The sequence below is a fragment of the Lutjanus erythropterus genome, chromosome 2, assembly GCF_056507025.1.
Source record: "Lutjanus erythropterus isolate fLutEry1 chromosome 2, fLutEry1.hap2, whole genome shotgun sequence".
NCBI lineage: Eukaryota > Metazoa > Chordata > Actinopteri > Lutjaniformes > Lutjanidae > Lutjanus > Lutjanus erythropterus.
Genome location: NC_139318.1, coordinates 10,266,829 through 10,284,931, shown reverse-complemented (window position 1 = coordinate 10,284,931; position 18,103 = coordinate 10,266,829). Strand labels below are relative to the sequence as shown.

General features: G+C 39.4%; 2 protein-coding genes across 2 annotated transcripts in view; one reads left to right on the top strand and one right to left on the bottom strand.

The window, feature by feature from the left end:
• Positions 1-9,468, bottom strand: part of shq1 (SHQ1, H/ACA ribonucleoprotein assembly factor) — a 48,325-nt gene extending 38,857 nt beyond the window's left edge. The window contains exons 1-7 of the mRNA XM_084727686.1: positions 9,294-9,468; positions 8,195-8,361; positions 7,050-7,114; positions 2,525-2,653; positions 2,237-2,397; positions 1,994-2,106; positions 976-1,073 (exon numbers count right to left, since the gene is read on the bottom strand). Coding sequence (XP_084583812.1) covers positions 976-1,073; positions 1,994-2,106; positions 2,237-2,397; positions 2,525-2,653; positions 7,050-7,114; positions 8,195-8,337 — 709 coding nt within the window. The 5' untranslated portion in view covers positions 8,338-8,361; positions 9,294-9,468. The remainder of the gene's footprint in view (positions 1-975; positions 1,074-1,993; positions 2,107-2,236; positions 2,398-2,524; positions 2,654-7,049; positions 7,115-8,194; positions 8,362-9,293) is intronic.
• A 2,494-nt stretch (positions 9,469-11,962) lies between these two features.
• Positions 11,963-18,103, top strand: part of gxylt2 (glucoside xylosyltransferase 2) — a 34,184-nt gene continuing 28,043 nt past the window's right edge. Inside the window, exon 1 of the mRNA XM_084727669.1 lies at positions 11,963-12,517. Within this exon, the coding sequence (XP_084583795.1) occupies positions 12,222-12,517 (296 nt within the window). The 5' untranslated portion in view covers positions 11,963-12,221. The remainder of the gene's footprint in view (positions 12,518-18,103) is intronic.

The window sequence follows — 18,103 nt, the reverse complement described above, 5'->3', positions numbered from 1 at the left end:
ATCGAAGTAAATGAGGCATTGATTTGAAATGGATAGGAACTGATTGCAAAAAGAAAACCTGAGCCACTAGAACAAAATAAGACATTGAAAACACAAGAAGGTATAAATTCTAATGCTGAAGTTATCTCATTCTAACTCAGCAGATGTTCTTGTTTGAATTGGTCAACAGGCAGCAGAGAGATGTAGTGATTAGGCAAGGTCCAAGTTCAATCTCCCATAATGGCAAGTGTCTTTCCTGCTGAAGAGGCCTGAGGCACTCTGGCAGGGAGAGCAGCTCTGCAGCTTTCCAGCTGACCTTCCACTACAAGGGGGCAGTGAAAAGACTCGTGTGTCCTTTGGGGATTAATACATTGTCAGAGAACAATGTCAGTGCCTTCCAGGCACAAGTCCCAGAAAAATAGATTCCTGTTTGAAACTCTGCATATACACAATACTGCAAGCCACAATACTATTAGTGCAAGTTTTGAAAGAATACTACTGGGGATAGTAAAACCGGTCAACAATTTAATTCGGTCAAGCAATATTAACTAACAATGCATGATTGCCTTCTAAATGTTTGCAACTTCATGCCACCTTCTGGTAGCCTTCTGTCACTACTTTGTTGGTTGCTTTTAATTGTTTAAAAAAACTCATGATTCACATGTATAAACACGTGACACGTGATATGCATCCTACTACAAGGGGATAAAAATGTGTTTTGATTTAAAAGACTTCTTGTAATCATTGCAAACTGTGTGTGTCAAGCCAAGAACTCCAAATGAAAATGTGTACATGCACTCCACCCATGTCTATAGTTTTTTATTCTTTCTGGTGTTTTCTGCATTTCATTTGTCTGTTCGCTGGATAAGTTTAATGAAAAAAAGAAAAAGAGCAAATGAGGTCTGATCATGTTACTGTTTTTAAAAGTAGCAAAATATGAGATAGAGCCATTAACATAATTCAGATAAAGATTATAGAGGGATGACTTCAACTCACCAGCTTCTCCATCCTGCTCTGTAGAAGGACTCAGCTTTGTCCACCATGGTCTAAACTTCAGCAGCCCCTTTATGTCATCATCCTCAAACAAATCAGCCCTGCAGTGACACACTGACGTTAGCAGACCACAGACAGCACAGACAGAGGAAAAAAGCATTGATTTAGGGAGTCTGGCCCTGTTTACACCTGGCATTAACATGCGTCTTGGGTGATCTGATCATAAGTGAAAACTACAGCTCTAATGTGAACACTCTAAAAGTACTCGGATCCCTGTGAAGTGAACTGTTCGCAGACCTCCTCAGGAGGTGGTCTGGCTATGGTTCACTTCAGGGTCCCCGTTGCAGTTTGTTTAACCTGTGCATTGTGAATGCAATGCTCCAGGTTCGCTTCACCCTTTCCCATTGTGTTTCTGCTGTTTGGGTTTGCTGTAGACAGATCACTTGCTGTTGCACTGGGACATCTGGATAAACAAATAGACAGCACCATGGTTGCTGGTAATGCTAGTAAGACTAGTGGATGAGGAAGAGCAGCTTGGTCTGAGGGAGAAACTACTGCATTTTTCCAGACATGGAAGGAAGAACAAATCAAACACCATCCGCCCTCAATGCATTTACACCTGTACACCAGAGGAACTATATATAGTGTGAACTAAAAGAGGACTTAGGCCTTATCAGAGCTGAAGTAGACCAGAAAGACAACTGAGTTGTCTGAACTGACAACAGAACGCAAAAAGAACAGATTCCCTTTTAGGTTGGTCCACTTTAAAGACTGAATTCTGGCAGACTACAGGAAGTGCACTGCTGCCTCCAGCCAGTCAAAACCAACATCTTTGAAAACAGAAATGATGTTCGTGTGAATTTGCATATAGAGTGGGGAAGTGAAATCTGATTACAAGTGGTCACTCGAGACGCACTCCAGTGCAGGTGTGAACTGACGCACTTGTGATCAGATCATCCAAGATGCATGTTAATGCCTGGTGTAAACAGAGCTTCAGATGTTTTAACTTCGATAAACTCACAGGTAATGGTCAGGAGAAAAAGCAGATGCCTCTGCTTCCAGCCGTGCCTGCCTCCTCTCTGCTGCCATCGTTCCTTCTGGGTTCTTGACATCAATCACATCGCTCAGTTCCTCCTGTTCAGATAACATATCTCGTTATATCATCTTAACTTTACTTGTATGATTCGAAAAGTTCTGGTCAGGAACTTTGTCTGATCACACTCATGAAGATGTGAGATTTCACAGATGTTATCTGTAACCTCACCTGTAATCTTGCAAACACTCCAGACCTCTGATTGCCAAAGCCGTATTTCTGCTGGGCTCTCAGCTCCTCCTCAGAGCTCTCCTTGTACACCTCCTGCTCAACCTGCCAGTCAAATTCTTCCTCATCTTCCTCTTCATCATCTCCCATGTTTTCGCTGCATCCTGTTCAGACATTGAGGAGTTATGGTGAGTTAGATTACTATTGCAACATTCCATGTTATTTTTCCTGTCTGTATTCTCTACATGATTGTTAATAAACAGGTTCAGATGAGGTATAGGTCTAACTTGCCTGTGTCTAACTCCTCTACCAATGGTTTTGCTGAACATGAGCCTTTTGGTGCGAGGAGACTCGTCAGCATCTGAAGTCCTTCGAAGTGTTCTCCAGCTGATTCCTTTGGGACCCGGAGAGTGAAGAGACCTATGGCGAAATAGGGGTGACGTGACGGATTTAGTCAATACAGATCTTCGTAATAGCATTACTTTATACAATTCAGATGCCTGATATCTACGACACTGTGTATTTCTAATGCTGAAACAATTCACCAATTAAATGACTGACAAGAAACCTACCACAGTTATAATTGTGATGAGTGAAACCGATTAATGCTTCATTTATCAAATGTCATTTAACAATGCAGATGATTAGGTGATTATAGTGTCTGAAATGAGAGGATTTGTTTCCTTTTCTTCATAATGAAATCTTATGAACTCAAGACTATTGTCAAATAAGTCAATTTATCACATTCTGTCTTGTAATTTCAGTTAGTTTTGACATTTTATACAGAGCAATTAATTTAAAAAGAATAAGATAAAATAATGATAGAGAAAATAAATAATGAAAAATACCCAACAAATGATGTCAGTTCTTGTTTTTTGATGTATGTATGGAAGCGGAGAATTGTCGTGTTTGCAATTATTTGTTTCTTGCTGTAATCTCAAGATCACAAGTTATTGTTTCATTATCTCAAGATAACAAAGTTTGTTTTCTCCTTCTTGTCATCTCGCAAAAAAAGAAAACAAGAAAAAAAAAATCTTCTTGGATTTGGCATCCATTGCCAGCCTAAGACTCAAAACTAGCCATCAGCAACATTTTGAGGAAAAAGCATTGATATAAAATATAAGCTACAATGCACATTTTAGTTGATGAAATATTAAACCATTTAAAAAAAGCTGCATAAGCTGTTATTAAGTGGAAAGCACAAGAATCACTTAAGACCTACAGCATTTTCATAAAATCTTTTGTCAAAGCCACAGGGAGACACTGGAGAGGAGCAAAAGCTCCACATTTGGCTCTGGAGCCACAGGTTGTTTTGGGAGGATTCACAACTGACACAATCCAATATCTGCCTGTGTTACACTTTGACTGAAGTACAGTCTGATGAGTTAATAATGGAGACTACGTCTCTCAAAGCACCAAGATGCCATCTGTGCATAATGGCATGTCACTGCTGATCTCTGATAAACAATTTAAGTAAAAAGAGAAAAACATGTTTTGTTTTCTGGGCAAATCTGGTTAATTATCTTCTATTAAGATACCAAAGCTAATTTTCTTGAGATAACGAATATAATTTACACGATTGCTCCTGGCTTCCATATGTACTCAGTCTCGAGAAGTTGTTTTAATTAAAGAAACTACTAAGTGCTCTTTAAACTGGCATTCAAAGTCAGTAAATGATCACAGACCACTAATTTTAATGCTAAACAAAAAAGAAACTGATTGATCACTTTTTGCACAGAGATAATTTAAAGTGAAACTCGGTATCTCTTCAGAACAAATGACAGCAGATCAATTTGACCACCTGTGCATGCAATACTACAAATGTATGTATGTATCTTTATATCTGCTATTAAAAGTAAACAGGCAATACATTATTGATGAATTAGACCAATTTGGCCACACAACAGATATAATCTGACAGTCGCCTGAAGACCTCATAAAATTTCAATGCACCCAAGTGTTCGAGCTTAGATGTGCTTTACGAGGGAAGCTGACTAATTGCTCGAGTTGCAGGCCTTGCAGAATAGAGAGCCTGGAAGAGGGATCTTAATGATTGCTCATTATAAGTCTAAACAAGGACACTCATTAGCGTCGCTTTATTAGCAGATGTTACAGGCTTATTTGGACACAGCGTGTTAACTGGGGCCACGCTGACAGACGGGCAACGGAGTGTCAGAGTCCATAAGGCAGACGCCTCCGTAAAGACAACTTCATTAGAAATGATTATGTGCAACAGAAAGTCAGAGACAGATCACAGTGACAAAGAGTGGTGTAAAGGCACTGGTGGACGTCACCCCAGTAGTCATTATGTTTCATTTGCTTCATGCATTGAAAGAAAATCCTACATGAGCTCCCTGTCACACTGAAAAGAGATATTAAAGGCCGCCTGCAGGCTGTAATCATTATGACATTACAGATGGTTCCAGTGGCCCTTTAAACGGGATGAAATCAGGAGGATCATTTACCCTCGCTGATTGACTGATGAACAAATTAAATACACCCCGGGGATCAATCACTGACAGCTACTAGAACCATGTCAGTCAGTGCCTCATAAGAGTGTGACCAGTCGCCAATATCATGCGAAGCAAACACATGAGTGTCTTTATCATGACAGTTCACCAAAAGTGAAACCATGGCCCGATTTAGCCCTGACAAAACGTAGCAAAAAATTTATTTAAGCAGAAATAGTGGTGAGTTGAACACCCTATGTGCAACCACAGTGTCGTTCAACCCAGAAAAACACAGTTTTCAGATTGAACCTGCCCAATAATGTCTCAATCGCCTCCTGGTGGCTGGCTGCACTACAGGTTATAAATGCAGCCCCCTCGTTGTTAGTGTATGGGACATGGGCCAAACTAACACACCACAGTACAGGTCAAGGACATTTTTCTCAAAGATGGCTCTTGATGCTCACTGATGTAGGGGCGGGTGCTATAAACAATATAGAAAGTGCACCGGTATAAATCTACCCTACTATAATTTGCATATCCCCTGTTGCTTGTCCCAAGTTGTCCCAAATTCATCCCAGGATTTGTCATCATTAGTCAAATCAAGCTAGCGGGCTACGCTTCTGTAAACCTTAGCAGCGGTAGATGAGGCTGCGGACAGAGCAGATCTAAGTATTTCTTAAGCTGTCTGTCTTCTTTGAGTTTGTTCACTGTCTGCACCACAGCCTCTCTGCTGACTTTGCTCCATGTGTTTGTGCGTGTTAATGTGGAGGAGCTGCAGCGACACAGTGGAGGGAAAGCTGCAGCGTGACAATAAATCACATCAAAATGTTAAAGGAACTGTTAATAGCAGAGCTTTGCCAGATTTTTATGTGGTAAACAAAGCTAAACAGTTAAACTACATACAGACAGCTTTGGTTTTGGCTTGTAACCATTCTACATTGCACATGATGAAGAGAGGGAAAAGTTGCGTCGTCTCTTATATGGTGGCAATAACACTTGAGAAAAGATTTTGTACTTTTTTTCTATTATTACATTTTTGCACATTAAATGTTCTTAAAATACCTCAGTAATGTATATGAAATATGTCCTAGTAACACACTTCATAGCACTGTTGCCATACCCGAGCTTTACCCCCTCAGAAGCATTTATATTGAAATTTCACTGCTTCAAATTATACCATGATATAAATTTTAGATCACACAGCCAAGCCCTACACTGATGTATGTTCAAGTGTTATTTTTCTCTGACAACCTTGGTTTTAATTAGTTTTCTGATGCTATAAAAGCAGGTTTCTCGTCATGATTGACTGTCAGCTGGGTGGGACCTCGATATCGCGGCTCTAACCCTGTTCATTACTGCACAGACTCTGACTCCAAATGACACTATCTACACAAGATGGCAATGCTCATATTCATGATAGAAGGCTTCATGCACACCGCCTGACATGTCCAAGTTGAGACTCTCATTGTTAAAAAAAAATCAACTTTTTATAGGGTGACTGAAAACCAAGTTAAGCCAATTTGTGGTGTTCTGGTAGCATTGTGGTTCAGACAATTATCATATGAAAGCAATGGTTAAATCCCAGCCATGGACGGAGGTGTCATACGCCTCTTTCTCCCTGTACATCCTGTCTGTATCTTCGCTGTGAAAGTGGCAAAAAGGTTACACTGCTCTTCACAACCTCTGTTCAGCCTACAGATTACTGGATGGTCTGGACCGTGGTTTAGCGTTTGTGTTTAAGAAATATAGCTCAATATGTTGAGATAGCTTTTTGCACAACTTCAGCAAGATGCTGGAAAACAGTTTTTCCCTTGTTGAAAGAAAGGTCAGCACATTCTGACAAACACCGGAGGAAAAAAAGCTGTTGTTAGAACTTGGAGATGGATTGTGGATAAAATGCTTTTACTTGTTTCCAAGTCACGGTGTGGACAAAAACACTGAAGAAATAAAATTAATGATGAGATATCAGATCCTCCATTTGAACTTCTAATAGTTTTTTCCTCTTGCCTCCGAGCACTTCTCTGGCTCAATGATCACATAGTGCTGATGTTGTACACTGCAGAGGGTGACAGACATCCAATCACAACATACTTTGAGACAAGAGGAGAAAATGTGCAGCAACCTGAGAAACCAAATGAATCATATTTGATCAAATAAAGTAGGCTGACTGTAGTAAATGTGTGGAGTCCTCCAGATGGTGAGCTTTCTAAATTTATCATCTTACTTAGAAGCCCCAATATTGCATAAATTGGTCTCAATTTAATGCAACATATGTCTGTGATTTTACTGTCTCCATAAAACTGACATGAAAAGTCACTGTTTTACTGCCATTTCATGTGTAATCATTGTATAATAACGTGACCTACCTTTGTCAATGTCAAATTTGGCCTTTTCTCTCCCATCCTCCACTATTCTTCCAGGAAGACATAATCTGGAATTAAAAGACATAGACTTAGATGGTTACAGTCACTAATAAAAAAGACACCCCACCCCTCCCATTTTTCTACTGGTATTGAGACTAATGGCCATAAGATAAAATAAATTCATAACCGCAAATTCAATTATACTCCATTTACACCTGGTATAAAAACCAGAATCTCAATCCGCACACAGTATCCAGATAAAGAAAAGCTCATGTTAATGTAAGGTGTAAATGTGTCGTGATCAGAGCTCATAACATCACATCTGGAGGTAGTCTGGCATGCAATGTGGTCCTATTTTAGGTAGGTGTAAACAAGCTGTACAACATGCTGGCATCCGTACACAACATGACATTTATACAGTTGCAATAAAGAAAAAAGAAACACACATTTAATTACTAATTATAGGTCTATTTTGTGCAATGAAAGCACCAAAAGATGCATTATTCAACAGAACTGTGCAAAAAACGAAAGCAACACTATTAAGAAATTAAATAATATACATAAGAAATAACCCTGTGTGTGACAGTGTGTGTGTTGCATGTATTTGTGCAGTCGATCTCCTGTTAAAAAGCATAATTCATGTAGTCATAGAGAAGCCTACACACTGGAATTGCAACACACCACGACAAACTGACACAATATTTTTTATACAAAGAAAGAAAAAACACAATGACTTATATTTGCCAAATTTACAAGAGGGGGAGAATAATTAAAAATATGCCATAGACAACATTTCATAAGGTTTATAAAGTCTTCCCTAACTCATGAGCTAACAAAAATTTTGACGGGAAGTCGGGTTGATTTGCCGCCACCTAAAATTACTCACATGTCAGTTTTGCTTTGGTTGACAGAGATCCGACCTCAATGAGAATAATGAGAATGCATTAAATATACCAGGTGTGAACACAAAGGCAATATTAGAACATTTATTATCTGGATAATACATCTGGATGCAGATCCCGTTTTAGGTGTAAATGGGGTGTTAGATGGATCGTGCTACTTGATAAGTCGATGATTTAACTGCTTTAATTGCATCCAAATTAGATTTAAGTTTGCTCGCATCAGTTTGTATGCAGTGGTTAACTCACCTGAGAAAGTACGGCTTGGCGTAGAACTTGAAATCTGTTCCATCAATGTAAAGGTCAAACTCTGATGTTCTGGTGTAGGGCACACGGATGTTGAGGATCAGGTACTCAGGGTCTTGGCTCAGGTCAAACGCAGGAGTAATCATTATGAATGCTGATGTAACACAGACCTGTAGCATCAATGACAAGAAGAATCTTAGCCCCAGTTATAAAGTATAGGATTGCAAGCAGTGTCTGCCTGGCTGGTAAAATGAATGACTGCCCAGCTGACTATAGCATGCCACCTTGTGGTTGATTCAATTAAACGTTGTTTTAGTTGCTCATGTCTCTACAAGCAGCAGCCCACGTGTGTCTCACTGATGGTGAGAGGTGTAAACAAAGCTTGTGTGCAGTATAACGACTCGTTTCCTACTGCATCAAGCTTAAAAATGTGTCCTTACTTTGTCTTAATATTAGCTTGTAACCCATTCCTTCAATCCTCTCTTGTTTAGAGTCTATGACACCAAACTGCAGTTAAATATCTTGACATTTCAGAAGTTCTTACTTATGGACAGATATGTGTAGGTTTTCACACATAGCTTGAGTGGTTTTACCTAACTGTAATGAAATACAATTATGTTATGCACTGCCCCTATCTACCAAGAAGGATTATAAAATATATTTGCTAACATTAACTTACAATCGTATCTATTTCAACGAAAGTTATGGACTTAACATGCATAAACACTCTTCCATATTTGGTGTATATTAAAAGTTTTATTGGCCTACATACATTCCGAATTCAACCACAGACTCTAAAAATGAAAATACATGAAGTGGACGTTTACGGGGAGACCATATTTCTCTATGAGCTGTATGTCACACTGAATTGACAAGTTTTTCAAAGGAGGTTTCGTTTTATCGTTAGCTCGCTACTAGCCTGTAAAGTAAGCTAACACATGATTGGTCTCCTCGTGTTTCGGCTAGCAGCAGTGCTAGCTGACGCCTCTCCTATCGCTACACTACTTTTATTCCAAGGCATTCGGTTGAAATGGACTGTTTCAGTCACTTTAGTGACTATCACTAAAACGCAGCATATAGAGGATACAGTGTACACACTCACCAGAAACACACCGAGTTATCCCAACAAGCTTCACTGGCAGTTCTCACATGTAGCGTCCATGTTTTACCGTAACACAAAGTGTAAACTCGCAGTAAAAATATTCTGACCAAACGACTAACTTGTTTTTTCACAAGACAGGATCGTTTATGCAAAACATAGATATGCCAAAATGTGCCATAGCAAAAACAAATGTTTTCATGTGGTCTACTAGAACTACAGTGGCATGCCTTAGTTCCCAAACTGAGGTCCAGGGACTCATACAAGTCCTTGAGGAAGTGTCAGGTAGACAAATAAAAAAATATATTATTAGTTAAAATTTCTTACTTATGCTGAAAAACAAAACAATGAAAGTCCATTATGTGGATGTTATGTGGATTATGACACTTACTCTGTACATGCTCAGTGGGATTTTCTCACTTTGTTTCTTCATTTAATTTCAGCAGAGGTTTTCAAAAAAAAGACAAGATTTTGAAGCTGATTTAAACTTAAACTTAAATAATCAATTTTATCTGAAGGCTATTGGTTAAAAATTAATTTAATCACAGCAGTGGTTTTTATAATCTTCCTCATAAAATAAGATTTGGTCCAGGTGATCATCTAATCAGTGTCTCATTAAGTAGAATGAATATATAGAATATGTATACATATATATATATATGTATATATGTATATATATATATATATATATATATATATATATATATATATATATATATATATATGTATATATATATATATATATATATATATATATGTATATATATATATATATATATATATATATACACACACACATATATATATATATATATGTATACCACAAATTTGAAGTTTTGAAGAAATTGCTAGTTAGTTAGATAGAATTTTATTGATTGATTAATAATTTACAAACACCTATATGGGCTTATAAAATCTAAATAATTAAAATGCCAGTAGTTGAAATGAGCTACACCACCATTATCTACAGCATTAAAATGCTGCTCACCCAGTGATGTCTCAGTAATATTTCAGATAATACTGCCACAGGCCATTCTGCTGCATAACGAGCACTTTTAGTTTAGATACTTAAGTTAAGTTTAGCCTAAAGCGTCAGCAGTCCTTAAATAAAAGCCTCTGTGTGAAGTGGCTGTTATTCCTAATTGGAAATACAGTTTATACAAGGGCAAAACTTTTTTTGTGAAATAAAGAAGAAATAGCCTCAACATTCTCTTTGAAAAGACAAGAAAGGGGCCATTACAATGCCTTCAAAGTGAGTGTTTATTGCCTCAAGTTTTAAGTACGGTCTGCAGAAAGAAATTATACAGCAGCTCTGCAACTCTGACCAGCAAAGGTGGTGGGATCAAGAACCCAGGGGCCAGTTATTTCATTATTTGTCTAAATGTGGTATTTCTTACTTCAAGTAAAACATGTCTCTCACCACTCATTATCAGATGGATGTTTTGCTGAGTAGAAATAACTGCACGTCTTTATGTCCCTCTCTCAGCTGAGTCTAGTAGACTACGGCAGATATCATGTGTGGTGTGTGTGAATCTATATTGTTGGGTGCCAATTAGGATGAACGAAACACTAGTTGTTCTAAGATTATAATAACAGTCAAAGATAAATAAGATTCTGGATGGATTACTGAAGAGGCCTACTGGGCACAAGCCCAAGGACCCTCAAGGTGTTTGGGCCAAAAATGGCTACAAACAGATATGTAATGAATAAAAACAGACAAACAACAACAGACACACAAAAGTAACACAGAGAGACACAACAGTGCCACAAGTAGATGTAAAATGACAAAAAGAGACACAAAATGACTACAAAGACACACTAATGGACTACAGTGACATAAACGTACCACAAATAGATACAAAATTACCACAAAAAGACATCCAGTGACTACAAAGAGACACAAAACAACTACAGAGACCCAAAAGTATCTCAGACAGACAAAATGAGCACAAAGAAAGATTAAATGACCAAAAAGATACACAACATGACCCCAAAGAGGTACAAAACAATAGAGACACAAAACTACCACAAAGAAACACAAAATGACCACAAATGGATATGAAAGTACTAAAAATATACGCAAGATGACAACAGAGACACAAAAGTATCACAAAGAGATACAAAATGAACACAAAGAGAGACAAAATGACCACAAAGAGATGCAAAATGACTATAGAGACACAAAATCACCACAAAGAGACACTATATGACAACAAAGAGAAACAACAGGACTACAGAGACACAAGTACTACAAGGAGACACAAAATGACCACAAAGAGACAAAAAAATGACTACAAAGACCACAGAGACACAAAACAACTACAGAGACTCAAAATTATGAAGAGAAAGAGAGAGAGAGAGAGAGAGAGAGAGAGAGAGAGAGAGAGAGAGAGAGAGAGATTGTGTCTGTCAGTCTGGGTGTGCTCAAGGAGGGGTGGGGGCCTTTTAAGGTATGTGCCCAGGAATCCGGTGTTTCATAATCTGTCCATGAATATGAAATGCTAATTATTTCTTTATAAATGAAAACTTATTTTTAGTGTAGGCTGTTTCTTAGAAAAGTTACCATGGCAACGTTTCAGTCATTTTACACAAATACTATATTAACATCACAACACAGTATAAGTTGTGTAAAACTGTTCAATAAAAGACATACAGTAATACCTCTCTTATTACAGCCACCTTCACCAGGTTACTACAATATAATAGCGCGGTAATACTGTCATCATTACGGTAATGGTATAGAAGCCACGCCCCCGCTGTGTAATCCTCCATGGACGGTGAGGAGCTCCTCTCCGCTCTCCATCATCATCTGCAGAAAAATGCGAGCGGGGAGCGGTAACAAAATGTCAACTGTGGCCGCTCTCAGCCGTCAGCCGCAGACATGAGCGGAGCCCCGTCTGCCTCTGCCAGCCGCAACAAGTCGCTCTCACCATGCGGATCCACGGCAAAGTAGTTGTGATCGCCGTGTGTTTCGGAGTTTTCCTACTTTTGTACTTTTTGGGGGGCAACGCCGCGGACGATCCGCTGTTGAAAGAAGTTGTGGAGGAGGAGGAGGAGGACAGCAGCAACTCTTCCCCGTCGCCCTCGGAGCTCGGACGCGATGTTGCAGTTGCAAAGTTTGCGAAGAAGAAACCCTCCGGCGGGGTCGGCGTGCGTGAATCGGAGCCCCTCAAGAGACGGAAAGAGGGGAAAACGATCAACAGAGGGGCCGGCGTGAATGCAAAGAGGTGAGTTTGTTTCTGTCTCATCTGCTTTGTCGATACATTTGCATTTCCTTTTCCTGCACGCCTCTTGTCCATTTTGCATCATCAACTTGGTGTTGTCTACTTGGTGTTGCAGAATCTCATCTTTCCTGTCGTGTCGAAAGTTAAAGAGTGAGCGTTTAATCTTGCTTTGAAGCAGACGTGCTCCCTCCATCAAACAGCCTACATTGTGCTCAAGGACGCTGGCTCCACAATAGCCTGTCTGTCAAGGGACATTTCAACATGCATATGGGCATCTGCTTAGCTGGATTTTATGTCCATTATGGTTTTTTTTAAAACTCATTTATTGGATTGTGGATCATGCTGTTGCAATCAGTGGCCGCTCAGATATCTGGCTGAAATGTGAGTAGGGAGCATGACTAATGTGATTATGTGGAAATGTTGGCAGTATTTTGCAGAGAGGACGTCAAACAACAGCACAACACAATGATAAATCATCACCTGACCTCTAAATCTGAATCATTTGACCCTCAGGCCTTTTATTCAAACCCCTGCTGCTTTTAAAGGATTAAAGGTCACCTTGAAAGACATAAATTGCAATTAATAAGGAATGCAAATGAGCACAGAATGGTTTGGATTGCCTGATAAATGGATACACAGCAGCTAGGGCTGCAACTAAGGACTGTTTTCAATGTTGCTGATCGTGTTGGCATTGAATCGATTAATCATTTAATCATATGTGAAAGGTCAAAATCAATCAATCATCAGTTTCCCAGAGCCCAAAGTGACATCTTAATTCATCAAAAAACTAGGGGTTGGAATCTCCACCTCCGATTCAATTTGATTCTGATGCAGAGGAATACCATGTGCTTATAAAGTCATTATTGATACATCTTGATGTATTACAATTTCAAAGGGACATGCATATTATTTTCTCTAACTACATTATTTTGGTGCAAGTTGCAGAGTTTTGGATATATCACACATAGAAATGTCTGTCTTCTCTCCAATATATTCTATATAGTATAATATATAATATTATAGGACTAAATGGCACTCAGCATCTGTTGCTGAAAAATTAAAAACTGATATCTCTTTCCAAGAATAATGACCCAGTTACTCAAGATAATCCACAGACCTTGTTGTGAGGAGTTTCATGTGGGAACTACTTTCTTTCTGCAGTAGAATCTACTAGAACTACTTTTTTTCTGTTAGAGAGAAAGTAGTTCCTACATGAAACTGCTCACAACAAAGTTTCAGAGCGCCATTATATTAGTCCCATTATACTGGAGAGATGCTATGTATACCAAAAAATCTGGATGGATAAATAGCACTGCAGGCCAGGAGAAAATAAGTATTTTTGATTTTGTCACATCAAGCTTTTTAATCAGGGCCTGCCGGTTAGTCTGCAATATCTACAGTTACTCACGCTCAGCCATCTTCACCAAAATTCAAGAGGTAGCCTAGTTTATAGTCCGTTATGTTTCATCGTCTAGTTGGTTTCAGTGGTAAGGAATGTACCTCCCGATCTTAAAAATTGTTACAGGCAATCAAAACAAGAATTTGCTTTTAAAATTCTGATTACTTACATTTCTGCTCTTTCTTTTTTAATCTTTCAAGAGAGAATCATGATCTAAGAATTGATTATTTCCCCCACTCCTATCCAAAACCCAGACACTATTCATTTACTCTCATACATTGATTAATCTTTTAGTCTATAAAATGTCAAAAAGTTGTGAATAATGCTCATCAGAATCTCCCAGAGCCCAAAGATCTGTCTTCAGATTGCTTCTTTTGTCCAACCAGCAGTCCAAAACTGAAACACTCGTCATTTTAACATCATACATGACAAAGAAAAGCAGGAAATCTTGATATTAAGATGCTTGAACCAGCAAATGTTTGAACATTTTGGTTAAAAAACATGACAGAAAAGGTTAATTGATAATCAAAATAGTTGGCACCTAATATTCTTTCGATCTGCTACTCAATTGGTCGTTGCAGCTCTTACTGCAGCAGTGGTGAGATATTCTTGGAAGTGGCAGAAAACGGAAACCCATCCTGTTGACCCTTCCCTTGTCAAAGTCTGCCAAATCAATCCATGTGGGAGTGAAAGGCTTGTCAGGTGTGATTTGCCTCTCTGGGTGGATAAAGAGAAGTTGCACCCTGGCAGATGATCTGATTAAGTCACCTCTCAGATTGAGACAAAAGGCAGAGTTTGTCAGCTGCTATTTCTGTTCAAGGACGGGAGCATTTTTATTGTGTCTTCCAGCTTTCTAATTTCAGCCTCGCACATCCCTCTCGTTTCCTCCTGGGTTTGAATGCCAGCGATGCCATAATGGCCCACAACGTGGCTGTGGAGAGATACCCGCTCCGCCGGCACGGCAGGCAATAATATGTATTCTACTCCAAAGCCAGACTGGAGGTTTGGGACGCTGTTCGGTAGATAAAAGCCATCAAGACGTTACACTGAGAAAGGACCTTTGCGTCCTCCCAGAAACCACACTCCTCCATGTGTGCTCAGCGCTGATAAGGGAGATGGGGTGGAAGGGGTCACCGGTGGCCGTAAAAAAAAACACTAACAGGTTTGGAAAACGCTCAAGACTGACTGCTGCGATTAGGGGGGAAACACACTGAGTGTCTGGCCAAAGCCTTCGAAAACTTTCGTCTGTTTAATTGCATGAGCTAATCGGGTGGTTGTTTGGTTGGGAGGATGAAAGCCAGAGGAATCTGAACAAATGGTGGAGTTTTCAAGTAAGCCTTGGCAGTTAATGCGGTTCATAGGGATAACGAGGACACTTGTACACACAGAGGCCTAAATAATTGATTTTAGGGCAGAAAATCCATTGTCGTGTCTGCGATTCTGGTTTAATTTAACATCAAACAGATATTTTATTACCTAGGCGTGTATATCTTCACACAAGCTGCCTGTTCAGGTCTGTTTTTTTAATATCTGCTGTTCAACACTCTATTAATCTGTAAATCTCAGCCGTGGACAGATTTCCTGTGCGGCATGCCTAATAGACAAACATCCCTGTTTTTTCTAATCATATCATTTCCTCTTGACACATCACACTACTTCCTGTGGCCAAAAATAGAGAGAAGAGCTCCAGCTGCCCCCCCTGACACACATACCGTAGGCAGTTGAGGGGGGTGCAGACACCAATTTGAGACCAACATTTTAGACGATAAATTTAAGCTACAGCAGTTTTGATCATCAAATAATGGGCATTTCTTAAGTAAAAACACCAAACATTTTGCAGGTTCCAGATTTTTATTGTTTTTCTTTGTTTTTATTTTATTTTAGGCTAAATTGAACGTCTCTGGGTTTTGGGCTAGGGTTGTTCTGATACTGATGCCAATACTACATGAAATTCAGTGTATGAGAGTTAATGGCTCACCGATGCCATTACCTTGTGAGGCAACTGGATCGGACACCTCACTAGATCACATGAGAATCCATCTTGCCAGGCTCCAAGTTATCTGTTTGTGTCAGAGGTCAGCGTCTGTGGAAGGACTACTGGTAGCTACGGGCGTGGTCAAGGTGTGCCAATAATGAGTAGCGACTTGTCTCAAACAAGAGAGTATTTCTTCATTTGAAAGAAGAGCAAAAAATGGCTCTGAAAGCTTTTATTGATTGGACAAAATGTTTTCAGTCTTTTGGCTGGCTTCGGTTTGGGTGAGTTGATCTGATTTGTTGAAATTAGCCTGTGCTAAACATGACAGATGTTTCATCCAATCACCAATTAAGTGTTTTCTTGAAAGTGCCTGTCCTTTTCCAAACTGTCTCTAAGGATGACTTCCCAAATGGTTCTATGTGACAAACCATCTGATACCATAGCAGAGTCTCATACACCTTTTTTCTCCGGGATGGTGAAGTCATTTATTCTCTGTAGATATTTGTTTACGCTTTACAAAGCCTGATCCAGAACATACAACAATTATAGCAATCATATCACATCTATTCGGGGTTAGGAGTGTATATACTGTATTGCTGTTGGGAGCCAAAAAATGATATCTGGATATCCCTATGTTGGACTTTGGACCTTGTGAGGTGGCTCCATTCATGACATTACAAGGTCATGCAAGAATCCATTTGCCAGGCTTCAAGTTATGCGTCCGACCCACTGTGGTTCAGACCAGTCAATGTCCTGTGAGGAACTACTGGCAGGTGTGATTTGGGTGTGATGACTGTGAGAGAAGTGTTCAGAAACAATGATGGCAGCTCTCAAAGAGACTAGTGTAGATGGTGCTCTTCTCTCGACTGACTAAGCAAAGGTTTGATATAGTAGTGCTCTTCTACTACATCATACGTTTTATTGATCTGATTGTTTTGAGTCTTCATCCAATCACCTGCCAAGTATTTTTTGTGAGTGCCTGCCCTTTTCCAAACAATTTCCAAGGACGACTTCAGAGATGGGTCTTTGTAACAAGCCATAGTTTTTGACGGTATAGAGAATTCTGATGGGAATTTTACACACACATTAATTGACAATGAAATAGTAGTTGGTTTCAGCCCTAAACATCAAAACCTATGGCTTCTTATCCCTACAAGAGAGCCTTTACCTGTAGCTTAAGTCACACATCCTTCCTGTCTAATCTCTTTATTACCTTCAGTATATGTTTTAGATGTGGAATAATACGCATGTAACCCCTCTATTTGCTGTGTTACATTGAATTAAGGCCTGCATCTACAGGATTAGATGGGTGTCGATACGTTGTGGTGAAACAAATCCCTTGCCCTGTCACTTCAAATATAGTTAAGCAGTGGTTCTTGCAGTAAAGAAGTCACTCTCTCGCCATGGCATTATGCATAGCTATAAAAATGTCATCTTGCATGACTGAACACTCTTTCTGCTGGGAGTGTTTTGAAAATCTCCCTCCTTGCCTGTGTAGCCTGACGTGGTCAGAGAGGCTGCCTGTGTGAGCCTCATCGGGGCAGTTAAATCTGTGTGTTAGACTGGCTAACTCTCTTTTACAGTGAGTCATAGAGGGCGTGGAAGGAGAAAGACAGAAAGATTTGCACTGGGTAAAATCCAGGATTTCTATGGACGGTTTCCTGGAAGCGCAAAGATAACCCTCTCTCAACAGTTACTGATCCAACAAATACCGAAACAGTTAGCTGACTCATTGATTCAAGAGAAACAATTTAGCTGTTTGATTAAAAGTAATTTATCAAGCAGACAAACATTTGCTCTGTTTCAATAAGCAATTTGAAGATGACGAGGCTCTGAACAATAGTGATCTGCACTTTTAACTGTTTTTTGAATTATCGACCCAGTATTTGTTAGACCAATTGGTAATGAAAATAACTGTTAGTTGCAGCCCTGTTTATTTTATATTCTGGACCATGAATCACTTGGTATCTGCAATGTTTTCAATCATTTAAATGTAGCCACCATTTGAATAACATTCAGTAGGAGTGTAGTGGTACACAAAGTTTTGACAATTGCAGCGTGTGCTTGTTTATACTGGACAGGCGCAATGGACTGACTGACAAAGGGTTGGATCGATGGTCACTGAGAGCTGACAGTCTTCGCCCACTGAACCCTCAACCATCATAACATTGTGATTTAAAAGCCTTCTGTATTTAAGCTAGTGTGTTGCCTCAGA